The sequence below is a fragment of the Phocoena sinus genome, chromosome 15, assembly GCF_008692025.1.
Source record: "Phocoena sinus isolate mPhoSin1 chromosome 15, mPhoSin1.pri, whole genome shotgun sequence".
In the NCBI taxonomy this organism is placed as follows: Eukaryota; Metazoa; Chordata; class Mammalia; order Artiodactyla; family Phocoenidae; genus Phocoena; species Phocoena sinus.
Window position 1 is genome coordinate 85,051,385 of NC_045777.1, and position 15,857 is coordinate 85,067,241.

General features: G+C 53.7%; 1 protein-coding gene across 1 annotated transcript in view; it reads right to left on the bottom strand.

Annotated features, from left to right (window-relative positions):
• Window positions 1-15,010: 15,010 nt before the first annotated feature.
• Window positions 15,011-15,857, bottom strand: part of SDK1 (sidekick cell adhesion molecule 1) — a 530,463-nt gene continuing 529,616 nt past the window's right edge. The window contains exon 43 of the mRNA XM_032606677.1: window positions 15,011-15,285. Coding sequence (XP_032462568.1) covers window positions 15,040-15,285 — 246 coding nt within the window. The 3' untranslated portion in view covers window positions 15,011-15,039. The remainder of the gene's footprint in view (window positions 15,286-15,857) is intronic.

Sequence of the window (15,857 nt, forward strand, 5' to 3'; positions counted from 1 at the left end):
CAGTTTCTTAAAAAAATTATTCACCCATATCCCACACCTGTGATGGAGAGAGAGACTGTATAAAAAGGTGTTCGGTCCAACAGAATTTCCCCGGTGATGGAAATGTGCCATCATCTGTGCTAATACGGTGCCCTTTACCCACATGTGGTACTGAACCCTCGAACAGTGACTAACTAGTGTGACCGAGGAAGTATATTTTAAATTTTCATTAATTTAAATTTAAGAAGCCCCATGTGACCGGTGGCTTCTGTGCTGGAGAGCACAGCTCCAGACTGAATGCATTTAAGGGCCAGTGAAGTGAGTCAAGACACCCCCTCCGTCCATCTGCCCCCTTTCTTCCTCAGCAGTGAGGAATCAGGGGGATTTGTGGACATGGTAGTGTCATATGGATGCAGAGAGAGAGTGGGATTTGAGGGAGGAGAGCCAGTTCTGTCTAGGCGGTGGGTGCGTGGGGAGGGGGCATGAAACCAAAAGTAGGGAGGGGTATGGTCACCTGTCAAAACTCATCAGCCTGCCCACGATCGGGTTTTCTCAGCCCTCAGTGAAGCGCACGTTCACCCGACAGAGAAAAACCCCTAAGATGTCACATTAGAAAGATGAATGTGGAGGTGAAGACGTGCCGCTGTCCAGCTGGTGCCTGGGAGGCACGGGACACAGAGGCAGGTGAGTTTTCAGGCGTGTTGTCCCCTGAGGACGGTGGTCTCTCGCACATCTAAAGCCACATTCAAAGTTCGATCATCTTTTCTATTTCAAAGACAGAATGTGTCCCATCTTTCAACTGAAACTGCCTCTCAGACGTCCTTTGAAGAAAGAGGCGTTCCGCCTTCATCTGTGTTTTCGGCCCCATCGATGAGAAACTGGGAAATTACTTGTGTGCTGAAAGAGAGGCGCTTCCCTCGAGGTCTCCTGGGCTCGGCCGTCCTCCTTCTTCCCTGGCAGGTAACCATTCCCAGGGAGCGATTTGGTCCACTTCTCTGGAGGTGGGTGGGTCACGGGCTCTGAAAATCAGGACCCTGTGATTGCTGTGGTTCCTCCGGGGCCGGGAGCCGGAAGGAAGGGCTGGGGTTTGCTGAGGCCTGGACTGTGAATTAAGAATATGGTAGGAATGAAAATTCCCCAATGGGCTGGAAGTTCCCAACTTCTTGACATGATCTGGGGCTGGGGAGCGAGATGAACTTCAGCCACATCACTTAAAAATTTGAATGTTGGGACGACAAAAGAAAAAACCATGAGAAAGGGCATCTCTTGCACAATCTCCCTGCCGAACAACAAGAGGGGGAGGGTTTGCACCCTCTCACAGGCGGGATGTGTGCTCTGGTTTCAATATGCTGGGCTTGTCCCCGAGGCAGGAAGCGCTCGATGCCAACAGCCCACCCCAGGGACACCCCTGAGTCCCGTGAGGACCACACGCCTCCTGCCGGCCCGCAGGTCACAGGGCCCTGAGGACCAGGCTTTGCACAGACCCGCTGTTGCTGGTTCCCCGCTAACAGGACCACATACAGCATCTCGTGGGCAGCGTGGTACCCACCTCCCTCGTTCCCACTCTCACCTTCCTTCCCTCCCTAGGGGTGTCCCCGGGGCATGAGCACGGGTCTGTGCGGTTAAGAATGACATTTTTACACGTCAATGCGCCCTCCTCACCTTCCACCTTCTCCCGTTTTCACAGCGGCTGCCAATCGTGACACAAGAGCCGGGTGGGCAGAATGTCCGTGGGGAGAGTGGCTCTCAGAGGTGGGGAGGTTTGAAGAGGGATCAGGGCTCTGGCCACATGGGACTGGCTCCCGGAAAACAGGGGGGAGAGATGCACCAAGGACCCGAGCGCCGTGGAAGTGGCCCGTTAACGGGCAGAGCTCACACAGGGGCGGCCCCCCAGCCCATCACTAGGAGGAATGGTACTGAGGCTTCCCTTCAGTTACAGAGAATAAAGTTCCATGGTGGCCCCCGTCCTTTGCAGCTGCCACTCTGAGGTTCCGACCTCTACCCGATTTACAATTTGCCAGTGACCTCAGGGCCACGCCTCGGGCCACAGAATTGTGGTGGGCAGCCTGGGTGGGAGCAGGGGGGTAGGGGGATGCCACCCTGAACTCTGATCTAGCATCAATTCTCCCTAAAACATATCTTCTTCCCCCACTTTTTACCACTACACATATAATCCATAAATATATTTTCTTTTTTTCAATATGCAGCAGCTTTATTGAGGTATAATTGACATACAATAAACTGCATGTATTTAAAGAGGACAATTAAGAGATATATACACATACACATGAAAGCATCACCGCAATCAAAATGTTGCCCCCCAAACTTTTCTCTGATCACTCCCTTCTGCCCTCCACAACCAAGGACCTGCCTCTGTCACTCGCCTGCATTTCCCAGGATTTTATATAAGATGAAACCATATGGTATGTTCCTTGCTCTGTCCGGCGTCTTCATTCACGGTGCTTTTGCGGTTCGTTTGTGAGGTCCCCTGTATCAGCAGAGTCCATTTTGTTGTCTTTGTTGTTGCTGTGCAGCCTTCCACTGTATGAATGGATACATTCATGGATAATTCGCTTTATCAATTCCCCTGCGACGCACATCAGGTTGTCTCCTACTTTGGCAACTGCAAATAAAGCCACGATTAACATTTATATATAAGTCTTTGGATAGGCACCACCTTCCATTTCTCTGGGGTAAATACCTCGAGTGTAAGAGCTAAATTACACTGTAGGTGTACGTTTAACGTTTTAAGACCCATGCTGATGCCAAGGGGACACCCCCAGGGAGGGAAGGAAGGCGAGAGTGGGGACGAGGGAGGTTGAAGTTCATTTTGGCGTGTGGATGTCTAATGGCTCCAGCACCATTTCTTGAAAAGAATTTCCTTTCTCCATTGAACTGCTTTTGCACTTTGTCAAAAATCAGTTGGCCACACAAATGTGGAGGTATTTACGGGTCCTTTATTCGATGCCATGGATCTATGTATCTAAACCTCTGTCAATAGTACACTGTCTTTTTGTGGCCATGCCTGTGTAGCTTGCAGGATCTTAGTTCCCCTACCAGGGATTGAATCTGGGTCCTTGGCAGTGAGAGTGCAGAGTCCTGACCACTGGACCACCAGGGTAGCATGCCATCTTGATTACTGCAGCTATATGATGTCTTGAAGACACCTAAACTGGCTCTTCCTGTTTACTCTTTTTCAGAAACTTTGTGATCTGGGGCCGGGCAACGAGTATTTTAAAAAAATTTTTTAGTCATTTATTTATTTATTTTTGGCTGCATCGGGTCTTCGTTGCTGCGCGCGGGCTTTCTCTAGTCTCAGCGAGCGGGGGCTACTCTCCGTTGCGGTGCGCGGGCTTCTCATTGCAGTGGCTTCTCTTGTTGCGGAGCACGGGCTCTAGGCGCATGGGCTTCAGTACTTGGGGCGTGCGGGCTCAGCAGCTGTGACTCACAGGCCCTAGAGCACAGGCTCAGTAATTGTGGCACACGGGCTCAGTAGTTGTGGCGCACGGGCTTAGTTGCCCTGTGGCATGTGGGATATTGCCGGACCAGGGCTCGAACCCACGTCCCTTGCATTGGCAGGCGGGTTCTTAGCCCCTGCACCACCAGGAAAGTTCCTGGGCAACGAGTTCTTATGTAAGACACCAAAACCACAAATGATAAAGGGAAGATAGGTAATTGGACTTTATCAAAACTAAAAATGTTTGTGCTTCAAAGGACACCATCAAGAAAGTGAAAATACAACCCCAGACTGGGAGAAGATATTTACAAATCCTGTATCTAATAAGGGACTTGTATCCAGAAAACATGAAGAACCCTTAAAACTCAGTGATAAAAGGAGAAATTGCTGAATTTAAAGTTGGGCAAAGTATTTCAATAACGATTTCTCAAAAGAAGATGTATGAATGTCTAACAAGCACATGAAAAGGTGTTCAACCATCAGTCTTTAGAGAAATGCAAATTAAAACCACAAGATACCACGTTTAAGATGGCCAGAATGAAAAAGACATACAATCATTAAGTGTTGACAAGGATGTGGAGAAATTGGAACCCTCGTATTTTGGTGATGGGAATGTAAAACGGTGCAGCCACATTGGAAAACAGTCTTGGCAGTTCCTCAAAACGTTAAATGTAGAGGTACCATATCACCCAGCAATTCTACCTCCAGGTATATACTCAAAAGAAGTGAAAACCTATGTCCACACAAACCCTGGCAAACGAACGGTCATAGCAGCATTATTCATAATGGACAAACCCCGAGACAATCCAGTTGTCCCTTAACTGCTGAGTGGATAGGCAAAATGTGGATGTCCATACAGTGGAATATTATTTGGCCAAAGAAAGGGAATGAAGTACCACTACATGCTATATAGCATGGGGTCCTGAAAACGTTATGCTCAGCAAAAGAAACTGGTCACAAAATTCCATGTACGGTATGATTTCATTTACATGAAATGTGCAGAATAGGCAAATCTGTGGAGACAGAAAATAGATTTGTGGTGGCCCAGGCCGGGATGGGGGCGGGCTCGGGGAAAATGGCGGCTGACGGCTAATGGCACGAGATTTCCTTTGGGGATGAGGCAAACGTTCTAAAATTTGAATAAGGTGATAGTTGTGGCTCTGTAAAGGGACAAGTCAGAATCGCTGACCTCCACACTTTAAACCCACGTGAATTATTTCTCCATAAAGCCCTTAGAAAAACATTAAGCGGCAGTGGGCGGCACGTGGCCTGTGGCTGCTGTCTGCACCTCCTGGGACCACCCTGACCCCACTGGGCAGTGGTCCAGCCTGTGTCCCACTCTTCCTGGAAGAAACCTCTGTCTCAAATTCTCAGGGTTTGTTGTACGAACCAAATAGCACAAGAACTATGCCCCGGATTTTCAAAGGTTTTCTCTAAAGGGCCATATTTACCTTTTCCCCACTCCTGAACTCTGTATTCTGGAAGACTGTATCTCTGTAGCAGATTCGTTTACCTTTCCTCAAAGAACAGCAGCTCCTTCAGATTGTTGGCGGGAAACCACTCTTTCACCGAGGCCTACACTCACCACCTTAGTTAAAGTGACAACTGCCCCCGCCTGCCCCCACCTCCCCTCCCCCGCTCTATTTCTGCTCGTCTTACCACCACCGAGCAGCCTACACACTTCACTTTTAATTACATCTACTGCTCATTCTTTGCTCCCCTTACTTCAAAGTCAATTCCAAGAGGGGGGCGGGTTGGTCTTGTTTGTTCACGGATGGATCCCAAGTACATGGACCGTTGTAAAGAGCTCGACACTGATCTCCTGAATGAATGAATGATTACTAAGAAATACTTAGCTTTCCTTTCATTAATATTTTAGGAATCGGGTACAGTAACAACAGCTACCATCTAGAGTATTGTAAGTGTTTTACAGACGGGAGAACTGACCCCAGGTCATGCAGCCAGTAAGGATGGGTCCTGGGTGTGAATCCGGACAGTGGCCTCTGCAGGTCCCAAGGCGGCGGCCCCGGCTCGGGGCTGTAATTTCACACCGATGTTATTTCAGTGGAAAGCAGAGAGACTGTACAGCCGAAGTTAGGGGAAACAGATGACTTTTTGTTGGGCATATTGAAATACTGAAAATATCTTGCGAAATCCCCTCATGGTACCTCTTTGGGCCCCTGGACGGGCTGGTGAGTAGAGCTTCCAGAAGCTCTACTGGAAGGTGAGAGTATACGGCTGTGGAGAACAGAGCTCAACGCGCAGGTGCATTTCGATTTAGAGAAACGTAAACAGCTAATCTACACGCTCACAGTCTACCCTCGTAATCATCTGGTGCAAGCCTGGGGGGTTCTGATAGCATCTGATGTGGGATTTTAGCTCCAGGAGATCCGTAAACTGGGAAGACAGCCATGCACAGCCCGTGCCTCTCAGGGACACAGACAGTCCCGCACAGCCTGCCGTGCCACTGTCCTCTGTTTAGCTGCCTCCTGTTCAGCTGTCTCTTTCCTAAGCCCTGGCACGGTGATCAGTCTCTCTTCCCGTCGGCCGGATGGAAGCGGCACGTCAACGAGGGCAGACACACTGGCGGGTGGTCGATCTGGCTGAACAGCCGCCTTTCTGAGAGCAGACACGGGCATCGGGAGCTGTGATGACCGTGAACTCATCGAACGTGGGCTTTCTCCTGCCCGACGTTCATCTTCCTGCTTTCCGGTCATCTCTGCTGACAGCCACCCGGACTCTCTGTAGTCTCATTTTGATTCCAGTGTGTTTCCAGTGTTAGCACAAGCTGGATTCTGATTCACTCGGAGGCAACAGAAAATTCAGACAACAAATTCAGTGGTGATTGTCCTTGACGTGGTGGAAGACAGTCGGAATGAAAGGGTACTCAGGAAGCCAGGATGTGATGGGCCAAGAGAAGAGACAGGGGCTTAGCCCCTTAAGTTTTCAACTCACGAGCTAGTTTTCAACTCACGCGTTAGATAAGTATGTATTTCCAAAACTTCAAAAATAATTTTAAAAAATGTGTGACACTTCCCAGTACAGACAGGATTCTGAATGGAAGATGGGACTGCCCCAAGGCACAATTTCTTAGCCAAAAGACTGTTAAGTTGCCCCGAAATGAAACACTGACCGCGGTTCAGTTTCAGTGGGAACTGGCTGAAACCAGCGTAGTGAATTCTGTTTTGAATTGGGCTACTTTTCTCTAATACCTACGAGCAGGAATGGCGTGTTTGAGGTGGGGAGCCTGGGCCTGTCTTCCGCTTCGGTCCCCCTGTGAACACTGGGCGGCCAGGCCGGGACGGCTCGCACACCCTGGGGTTGGCCTCCGTTTCTCACTCAAGGTGCCCTGAGATGGTGGCGGTGGTGACCACAGGAATAAACCGACCTAACATATCTTTGGAGTCCGCAAACCATCTTCCCACCCATTCTTCACTTAAGCCTCAAAATAACCCAGTTATATTAGGAAAAAACAAAAACAAAAAACCAGAGAGGGTTAGTGAGTTTCCCAAGAGCACACAGCTAGGAAGTGGCCTGTTGTCTTCAATGCCTGTTGATGTCCGGCACCCTGATGCCGAGAGAGAGGATGGGCTCTGGGGAGCGGGGATGGGGAGAGGCCCAGTCAACTCAGAGCTCCAGCACTGCTCCATTGTTCTCTTTTTTACGTGAAAAGATAATATATGTACCTGGTGAAAAATACAGAGGGTGCCAAGGTTAATCTCACTCCACCCTGGTTCCCCCCCGTTTTCATCCCCTCTTTAGAGGTAACTGTTACCAAGTTCCTGTCCATCTTTCCGGAGACAGTCTCTCCACGTTCTGCACCGGTGTATGTGCACGTCTGCACGTGTGCAAACACACACACACACACACACACACACAAGTGGGAGCATACTTATGTTTGCACAGCATGGTATAACTTGGAGATTGTTTTGCACCTGTGTGTGTAATGTCATCTTGTTGCAACAGCTGCGTAGGCTCCAGTGTGCGGACGTAGCGGGATCCTTTTCCTGCTTGGGTGAGTGGGTGCCACTGAGGTGGATGATGAAAGGGGGGCTCCCTGAGGTGCAGACGAGGTCCCCCTCGCTGGGGTCCCCACGAGGCTGTGTGGCCCCCTTTATCCATCACAGATGCCCCTGGAGGGCTTGCCGGGTTTCTGTCTGGTTTCTGTCACCCCTCATCTCTGGAGCTGCAAGTCCCCAATCTTCCTGCCCTCGATGTTCTCGAAAAAATGTTCCCGAAGACCGAGACGGGTACAGGACTGTCCCCCACAGGCTCCGGGGCTCCATCAGGTTTCTTCTTGGGCTTCCTTTGGGGGCCCCATGGGGCTGTCTGGACCCCCAAGTCAGCAGACCAATTATGCTGTTTGCTGGTTGGAGGATCCCACAGAAACATTTTCAGGATGCCTTAGAAATCGGCATTTTTTAATGAAAATATTTGAGTCTGGATTAGATTCAACCCCATAATGTCGTTATTTGCTTAACGACTGCAGAATATTGTCTTATCTGAGGAGAAGCAGGACGTTTTTAAGACTGCAGAGCCCAAATTTAACAGCTTGAAATTTTCGCCCATGCTGGCTGTTAACTGACTCCAGCTATTAAAGGGAAAGAGATTTTGGCAAACCCTAAGGTCCTTGCACGAGCAAAGCCACGGACATGTTCAAATCATTTAAAAATAGGCGTCTGGCGAACCGATCGTGTTCGGAAAACAGGCCGGTTGATCAGAAGGTTTGCAAAAGCTTCTGCGGCTTCCAAATGAAGTATGTGAACATGGTTTCAGTTCACGCCAAAACGAAACCCTAAAACTTACGTGCCAACGCCACAGAAATTGACAACAACCACGTCAAACTTCAGTTTTCTCCCGGGACGTCCGGGGAGGCCTCGTCACCAACCTCAGAGCCCCTCGTCGCTCTGCCTGTTCTTGGTGCTGGGGGGTCTCCGGTGCCCACAGGCGGGTGCTCTGGGAGATTATCACTGGTGGAGGAAGAGAGAATCACTGCCTCCGTCCGGGGAGGAGGGTTCGGCTGCGGTGGAGGAAGGGGCACGTGTACACAGGGGGCAACGGGTCCCTGTTAACCATTTACCTGATGTTCTGGGTGGGTGGGCACAGCGATGCTGACTTAGAGGACACTTCAGGCTGGGCCGTTTAAAGATAGTTCATGAAAACTAAAAACAGAGCTACCCGATGACCCAGCAATCCCACTCCTGGGCATGTATCCAGACAAAACTCTAATTCAAAAAGAGACATGCACCCCTATGTCATAGCAGCCCTATTCACAACAGCCAAGACATGGAAGCAACCTAAATGTCCATCAACAGAGGAACGGATAAGGAAGACGTGGTACATATATACAATGGAATACTACTCAGCCATAAAAAAGAATGAAATAATGCCATTTGCAGCAACATGGATGGACCTAGAGATTATCATACTAAGTGAAGTAAGTCAGACAGAGAAAGACAAATACCATATGATATCACTTATACGTGGAATCTAAAATATGACACAGATGAACCTATCTATGAAACAGAAACAGAATCACGGGCATAGAGAACAGACTGGGGGTTGCCAAGGGGGAGGGGGTTGGGGGAGGGATGGAGTGGGAGGTTGGGATGAGCAGATGTAAGCTTTTATATATAGAATGGATAACCGACAAGGTCCTACTATATAGCCCAGAGAGCCATATTCAGTATTAGATACACCACAATGGAAAACAATATTATAAAAAAGGAATGTAAAAAAAAAAAGTAAAGAACATCAATCAATCAAAAAAAAAAAAGGATAAAATGTAGTTCATGATTTTCACAGAGTGTTTCCCCCCCCCCCCAGAAATGCTTTGTTTTGTGGAAAACACACGTAAGGCGACGTCCACAGCTCGCCGTGCACTAGCCCTTGCCCGCTTGGCACATCCTGTCTATAATGGGGACCGTCCCTTTGTCCCAGCTGGAAACCAGGCCGTTCTGATTTGCTCCTGAGCCCAGGCAGCCGAGGATGTGACTGCTCCCCTGGGGCTGAGGGCCCCCAGGTGTTGCTGCAGGAGCCCCCGGGGTGGCCTTACAGGCGCCCAGAGCTCGGCCTGGGGACCAGGACCCCTCCAGCTGCCAGCAGGGGCGTGGTTAAGCTAAGTTAAACAGGGGAACTTACTGAGAGGCTGTTGGGAGCCCTGGAATTGGCCAGGAAGCAAGGCTGCTCTTGCAGACGGGAGGAACCTCAGAGGCGCCTCTGCTTCTTCCCCTGCTTGGGGGCCTCATTCCCAGGAGGGGCACCTGCCCCCTCAGCCCCGCTTGGCTCACCTGTCTCCTGGGAGGTCGTCCTGCCCCAACAGGATCGCTCGGGGGACAGGCAATGCCCCAGGAGCAGTGAGGGTGCGTAGGGCAGGAGAGACACGTTCTAGGGCCCCCTCAGCCCCGAGCTTGCCCTGGGGGCCCAGCTCGTCTCAGAGGTGCCCTGCTGAGGGCGATGCCCGGGTCTTCACCTGCTCATGGACTGGGCTCTCTGTGGAGGAGAGGACCCAGACCTCCAGTTCCTTCCAGAAGAAACCCGACCTCGCGGAGACGCAGGGACCACCAGCCCGTGACGCCCACCTTCCACAGTCTGGGCTGGGCTCCGCGGGACTCAAAGCCCGGGAACAACGTGTTTCTCCCAGGAAGGCGTAGGCATCAAGGTGATGGCTCCCTCCCCTCCTGCAGAGAATGGAGAGGTCACACTGAGCTCACCCAGCCGGCTGTGTGCAGTGAGGGCTCCCCCCGAGTCATTTTTCCTTCTTGGGGAGGTCCATCTAACTGTCATCCAACAAGGTAATGGAGATTTCTTTCCTCTGTGATCACTGGCTGCATTTCTAAAGTTTTTACATTAACTTTTCAGTAATAACAACAGTAACAGTAAGAACGGCCAGGCTTTGCCTACAACAGGCCAGATTGCGCAAGTGAACTCCTGCTTTTCTCTTTACTAACAAAGGAGAGACCCACGGGGGGGAGAATAACTTCTGAGCTCCATGCCTTTTTGTGCAGGTGTGGTCGCCACGCTGGACCCTGTGCTGGGCCCCTGCCTCCCCGAGGCCAGCTGTCCCTGATGGGAGGAAAGCTTGGGGAAGGCAGATGGCCTCTGGGAAGGCGGGCCGTGCAGCGGTTCTACCTGCTCTGCAGCCCTTGACCGCTTGGTCTGGACCCTGCCTCTGCCCCGTGTCCACCTGGGGCAAATGGCTTCACCCTGGGTGTGTTTCCTCGCCTGCAAAACGGGATCCTGACAGACCCACAGGGCACGGTGGACCCTGCGGAAGGACAAAAGCCGAGCAGACTGCGCCCCCCGGAAATGGCACCCTTCACACGGCAGCTGCGGTGTCCAAAATACTGCAACGTGGGCTGACCTTAAGTGCATATTTATGGGGGCGGAATGTACGCAGACAATGTGGAGAACAGAGAGAAAATGAAACGTTCTCACCTCTGGCTCCAGTGTTTGCTTCTGGAGCAAAAGGGCCAAGTCGGAAGCATAGGCCCCCTTCTCCCTCCTTCGACCCAGCCCCCGGGCCCCATCCTCGCAGCGCATGTCCTCCTTGGTGGCACCTGGAATCACTTGGGCAGCTTTTCCCCCGAAAGTTGGATGCCTGGGCCCAACCCCCAGAGGTTCTGTCTTCCTGGGCCTGGGTGTGGCCGAGCACTGGGATTTTTAAGCACCACGTGGAGAGTCGCGCTCTGAGGCTGGGAGGACCTGAGGCTGAGGGCAAAGCCAAGCCCCTCCTGGACCCTGGCACCCACGGCACCTTGGCCCCAGGGCACACGGGCCCAGCTGGAAGGGGCGGGAAGGGCCTCAGGCTCCCGGAACCTGCTGGGCCTTCATGGAGAGGGGAGGGGAGGGTCCACTGGAGTGGGCAGTCTCCCCCCAGTCAAGGCTAAGTTTGGCAATGAGCGAGCAGTCTCCCCTCCAGGCACCTGTGGAGTCTTTGCGGGGTACTCCAGGCGGTGGGGGGCTGGTACTGAGGATGGCTGCTGGCCATGCCGGGGTGTGCGGGCCCCAGGCTGCTCGCCTCAGGCCCCTGGCCACCTGGCCGGGCTGCTCCCCGGGAGATCTAAAACTGAACCCCTCTGACCTCACCTCCGCTGTGCGTCCACACCTGCAATCTCCAGGAGGGGCCAGCGCGGCACTGGGCTGACGTTTCAGTGTTCGATCCTACAGCCCTAGAATTCATGAGTCACTTCATCAACACTTGCTGAAGAAAATCACAGGCGCGTAAGGAACAAAATGATGCTTTTATTAAAAATCGTACCCATAGCACCTCCCTGTCTTCCTACAATTTTTTTTTTTTTAAGGAGGTCTCGTTTTCTGCACAATTCCAGAAAATTGCCGGGAAGACTTCAGGACTGACCTAAGCCCCCGATAAACCAGCAGATGAGGCTGACAGGAAATGAGGCACGCACAGCAGACCAGCTCAGTTCCTAGATTTCTACCTGCTCCCACCTTTTGGAGGGTCCCCGCTACAGGGATGCTGAATCAAAGAGCCGCATCTGGATACGTGGATATGACCGCTCACTGGCACAAGGACTACAGTGTGCCGGGAATTCGTAAAAACGGAAAACCATGCTACAAACCCTTAGAAACATTATGCAAACACCATGCTTCAGTCCCGGCGCGGTCCAGGGCAGGCACAGCGTCACAAGGGGTTTACGGAGCGCGCGCCACCCTCCGCGGTCTCCCCCGAAGCTGCCCCACATCACGTCTCTTCCGCGACGACATTTACCGAGCGCTCCTTGAAAGCATGGCTGAGAAGGGGAGGCCTTGGTTTGGACCCATTTATTCAGAGGAGGAGGTGCAGTCAAGGAGATGTGCCCCGCGGCCCGCTAACCACGGGGACGGCCCACAGCCCCGCCCGGCCGCTCACTGGCCTGGAAACCTGTGCGCGGAGTCCCCAGTGGGGACGGGAGCCCCGCGCAAACCCATCCCTGCCGCTCAGACAGAGAGCGCGGCCCCGCGGCTGCTTCGCTGCGGGTCCTCACGCGGAAGGGGCAGCTCGCCTGCCCATCACGGGGCCTTCGTCGGGGGACTCAGCGACAGCTGAGCGCGAGACACCTGAAGGGCACCATGGCTCGGAAGGCGGCAGGATAGAACACTCCTCCTTGCCTCGGTTAGAGAAATGGTGCTCGTCCTTTTTTTCAGAGCCGAGATTAAAATCCAGTATCCATTTTCCTATCCTGTGATTTTCTTTTTTCCTCCCTAAAGATGAGAGGTTAGGAATCGACGCTTCTCAACGCCCACACTACCTGGAGGCTGAAACCTAACCAGAGACACCCCACTCTTCCTCTGGTCCAGTAGCTCCCACGGCCCACAGCGCCGGTGCCACTGGGCGGAGCGCGGACGCCAATGCCCGTCGCCGCCTCGGACCGCCTGTTCCGTCCCAAAGAAGTTCGCTCAGGGCAGAGAGAACACAGGAAGTATAATGAGCCTGGGGAAAAAGGCGTCATGTTGTCACAAAAGCCCAAAAGCCAGAAACACGCCTCAAACCAAGCCGTCCCCACGCTAGGACGTTTCAGCACTTTCCCATATATAAAGCAACGGACGTATGGCTTAGAGAGCAGAGCGCGGAAGGCAGTGTTTCTCCACGTTCTCTGTCCGTCGCTTGTCTTCCGAGAAATTCGAGCTGCAGCTTTGGGGGTTCCTGTCCACTTCCCCGTCTGGGACCGAGAGGACCGAGGTGGCTGGTCCTGTGCCCTGGGTGGGTCCCGTCCAGGGAGCGATTCTCATGCAGGAGAGGCTTTGGGCAGAGCGTCTAGGATTTTTGGTTTAGAACGTTTTCCCTCTACACAGAAAAGGAAGGAAGGAACGGAGGGAGGGAGGGAGGGAAGAAGGAAAGAGAGAAGGAAGGAGGAGGAGAGAGAGAAAGGAACCTTTCCACACCTCCTACTTCTACTTTTAGAGAAACTGAAAGGGTTTTTTTTTACCCAACACAAACTCTCAAACAGAAGAGGCCTTTTTTCAGCAACACAAAACTCTCCTTGGTCTCCTGGGGATACCGCACCCAGCAACTCTGAAATCAGAGGGTTAAGACAGCCCTCTGCCCGGAGGAGGCGTGGGAAGAAGGGACCCCACAGACCGCGTGACCCGCGGGTGGCCACGAGACTGGCTCCCCGCGGCGTGGATGGCTGGCCCAGCCCTTCCCCGCTTGGGGACCTGCAGGCCCGTCTGTGCCCTGGGGGGTGTGGACAGGCTCCGGCTGACCGGGCTGCCGGGGGGCAGGGTCCTTCTGCAGTGCCCACCCCCGGAGGGGTGGGGCACACCCCCCGCTGACAGCAGCAGCGCTCCCGGTACATCTGGCCCTGGGACCACGGCTTGACCACGTGTACCTCACACACCTTTTGCAAAAAATGATGTGATGGGCTAGAGGCAGAGCTATGGTTTGGAGTTTCAAAATAGTTCACGCTATTTCCATTTAGCTAAGAAACGAAAACAAAACAGTAACAAAGTAAAAAACGGTTTCCAGAAAATCCATTAAGGCTAAGAGCTGGCCTGGGGTCGGGGAAGGGACAGCCACACCAGTCATGGCAGCGGCGGGAACCCGGAGGCCCCAGGCCGCGCGCGCTCCAAGGAAAGCCGCGGGCCACGTGCACGGCAGGGCCTGGCAGGCACGGGGGGCGGGGGGAGGGGCTGGGGACCCCGTCTTCTCAGAGCCGTTTTGCTATACTTGAAGACACTGTTCTTCGTCTTTCCCATGTACAAAGCTAAACAATTAATAAAAAGGCACCTGGAGACAGCTGAGACTCATTCATTTCATGTGACATATTTTAAAAAAAGATAAAAAGATTTTAAAAATACTCTGGTTAACAATGCACACCTCTTAACACAGCGAGCGATTCTGCAGCCGCTGCCTCGTTCGCTCGGGTCGGCGGGCTGGCCGTGTGCTGTGCTGTCAGGGAAGGAGCGAGCTTGCCGAGGGCCACGGCGGTGCTGGGAGCAGGGGTGCTTCCTGCTCCTGTGCTGCGAGGTCGAAAGGAAGAAAGGAAAGGGGAGCCCCGAATATTTCACCCCTGGAAGGACGCCGAACGGAACCTTGGAATCTGTGGCCCCGCGGCCCGGAAACTTAAAGCCGATTCCTCGCCTACAAACTGCCGAGTGAGGACATTTCAGAGATGGACGCCCTTGGGTCCGGAGGCCCTGAGCCTGGGTCACACACATGCTCTTCGCACGCCGGAGACGGAGACGGTGGGATGGAGCCCCAGGCGGGCCGCTGGTTCTCAGGCAAGGGTTAGAGAAGAGAAGGGAGTGGCCTGCAAGAGGCGCGGCCTCCCTGGACCCCCGTCTCTCGCCACCCGCCCCCGGCCTTCCTAGTCGGCGCAGAATGGAGAAGCCCGGGACCCGAGGGCTCAGGTCTTCCCAGGTCGGGGTGACGAACCCTTGCACCAGTGAAACACACCTTCTCGTAAAAAGAAAAGAAAAACAAAGAAACCCGCTTCCTGCAGCGATGTTACAAAAAGCCAGTAAAAAAAAACTTTCCTAATTGCAATCTCGCGTTCGCAAGTGGGTAAAATCAACCATCAGGCCTCAGATCCTCTTAAACCCAAGCTGGAGCCCAGTTCCCGGAGCTGTCTTAACAAGGGTCGCCGCGGGGTCGGCGCCGCTCACACGAAGGACGAGAAGCCGGTGAGCGGAGTCCGGGCGCCGTGGGCGGCGGGCGCGAACACGGCGCTCTGCGTGGTGACCACCGCGCGCGGGGCCGGCCCGGCCTCGGCCCCCGCCACCGCCTCGTACCTGTGCGGGGCCGCGCCCGCGCGCCGCTTCCAAGAGTTGTAGTAGGTGGGGTCGCTCAGGTAGTGGTTGACGAAGGAGTGCTGGGGGAGCGCGTCCTCGGACTCGGACTCGGTGCCCTGCGGACAGACGGATGGACAGCGAGGCGTCAGCCGGGGGGCTGGGGGGAGCTCAGGGGGCCCGTGGACACGGGGGGTGGAGCTATGCGGGAGCGTGGCCGTGGGCAGCAGGGCTGAGCGGGGAACAGGAAGGGCCAGGAAGGGGACCAGTACTGGCCGCCCACGGTGGGATGGTGCCGGTCACCTGTTTCCTCCCGCTTCCCCCACCCCAGACCTCCTACACTCCACACAAGCCGCGCACGGAACCCCCGGACCACCCGCCAAGAGACCCAGGTTGAGCTTGTGCCAAGCCGGGCAATGTGCTGTCTCACTGCCCTTGAGCCTCTGCTCCCCAGCCCGTCACTGTGCCTGAGCCCGTCCCAGGAGGGTCTACATTGCACTCGTGCTCCAGGAGAGGTCTACACTCCATCTCCCACCCCAGGAGAGGTCTACACAGCACTCCCACCCAGGAGAGGTCTACACAGCACTCCCACCCAGGAGAGGTCTACACAGCACTCCCACCCAGGAGAGGTCTTCACCCCATCTCCCACCCAGGAGAGGTCTACACCCCATCTCCCACCCAAGGAGAGGTC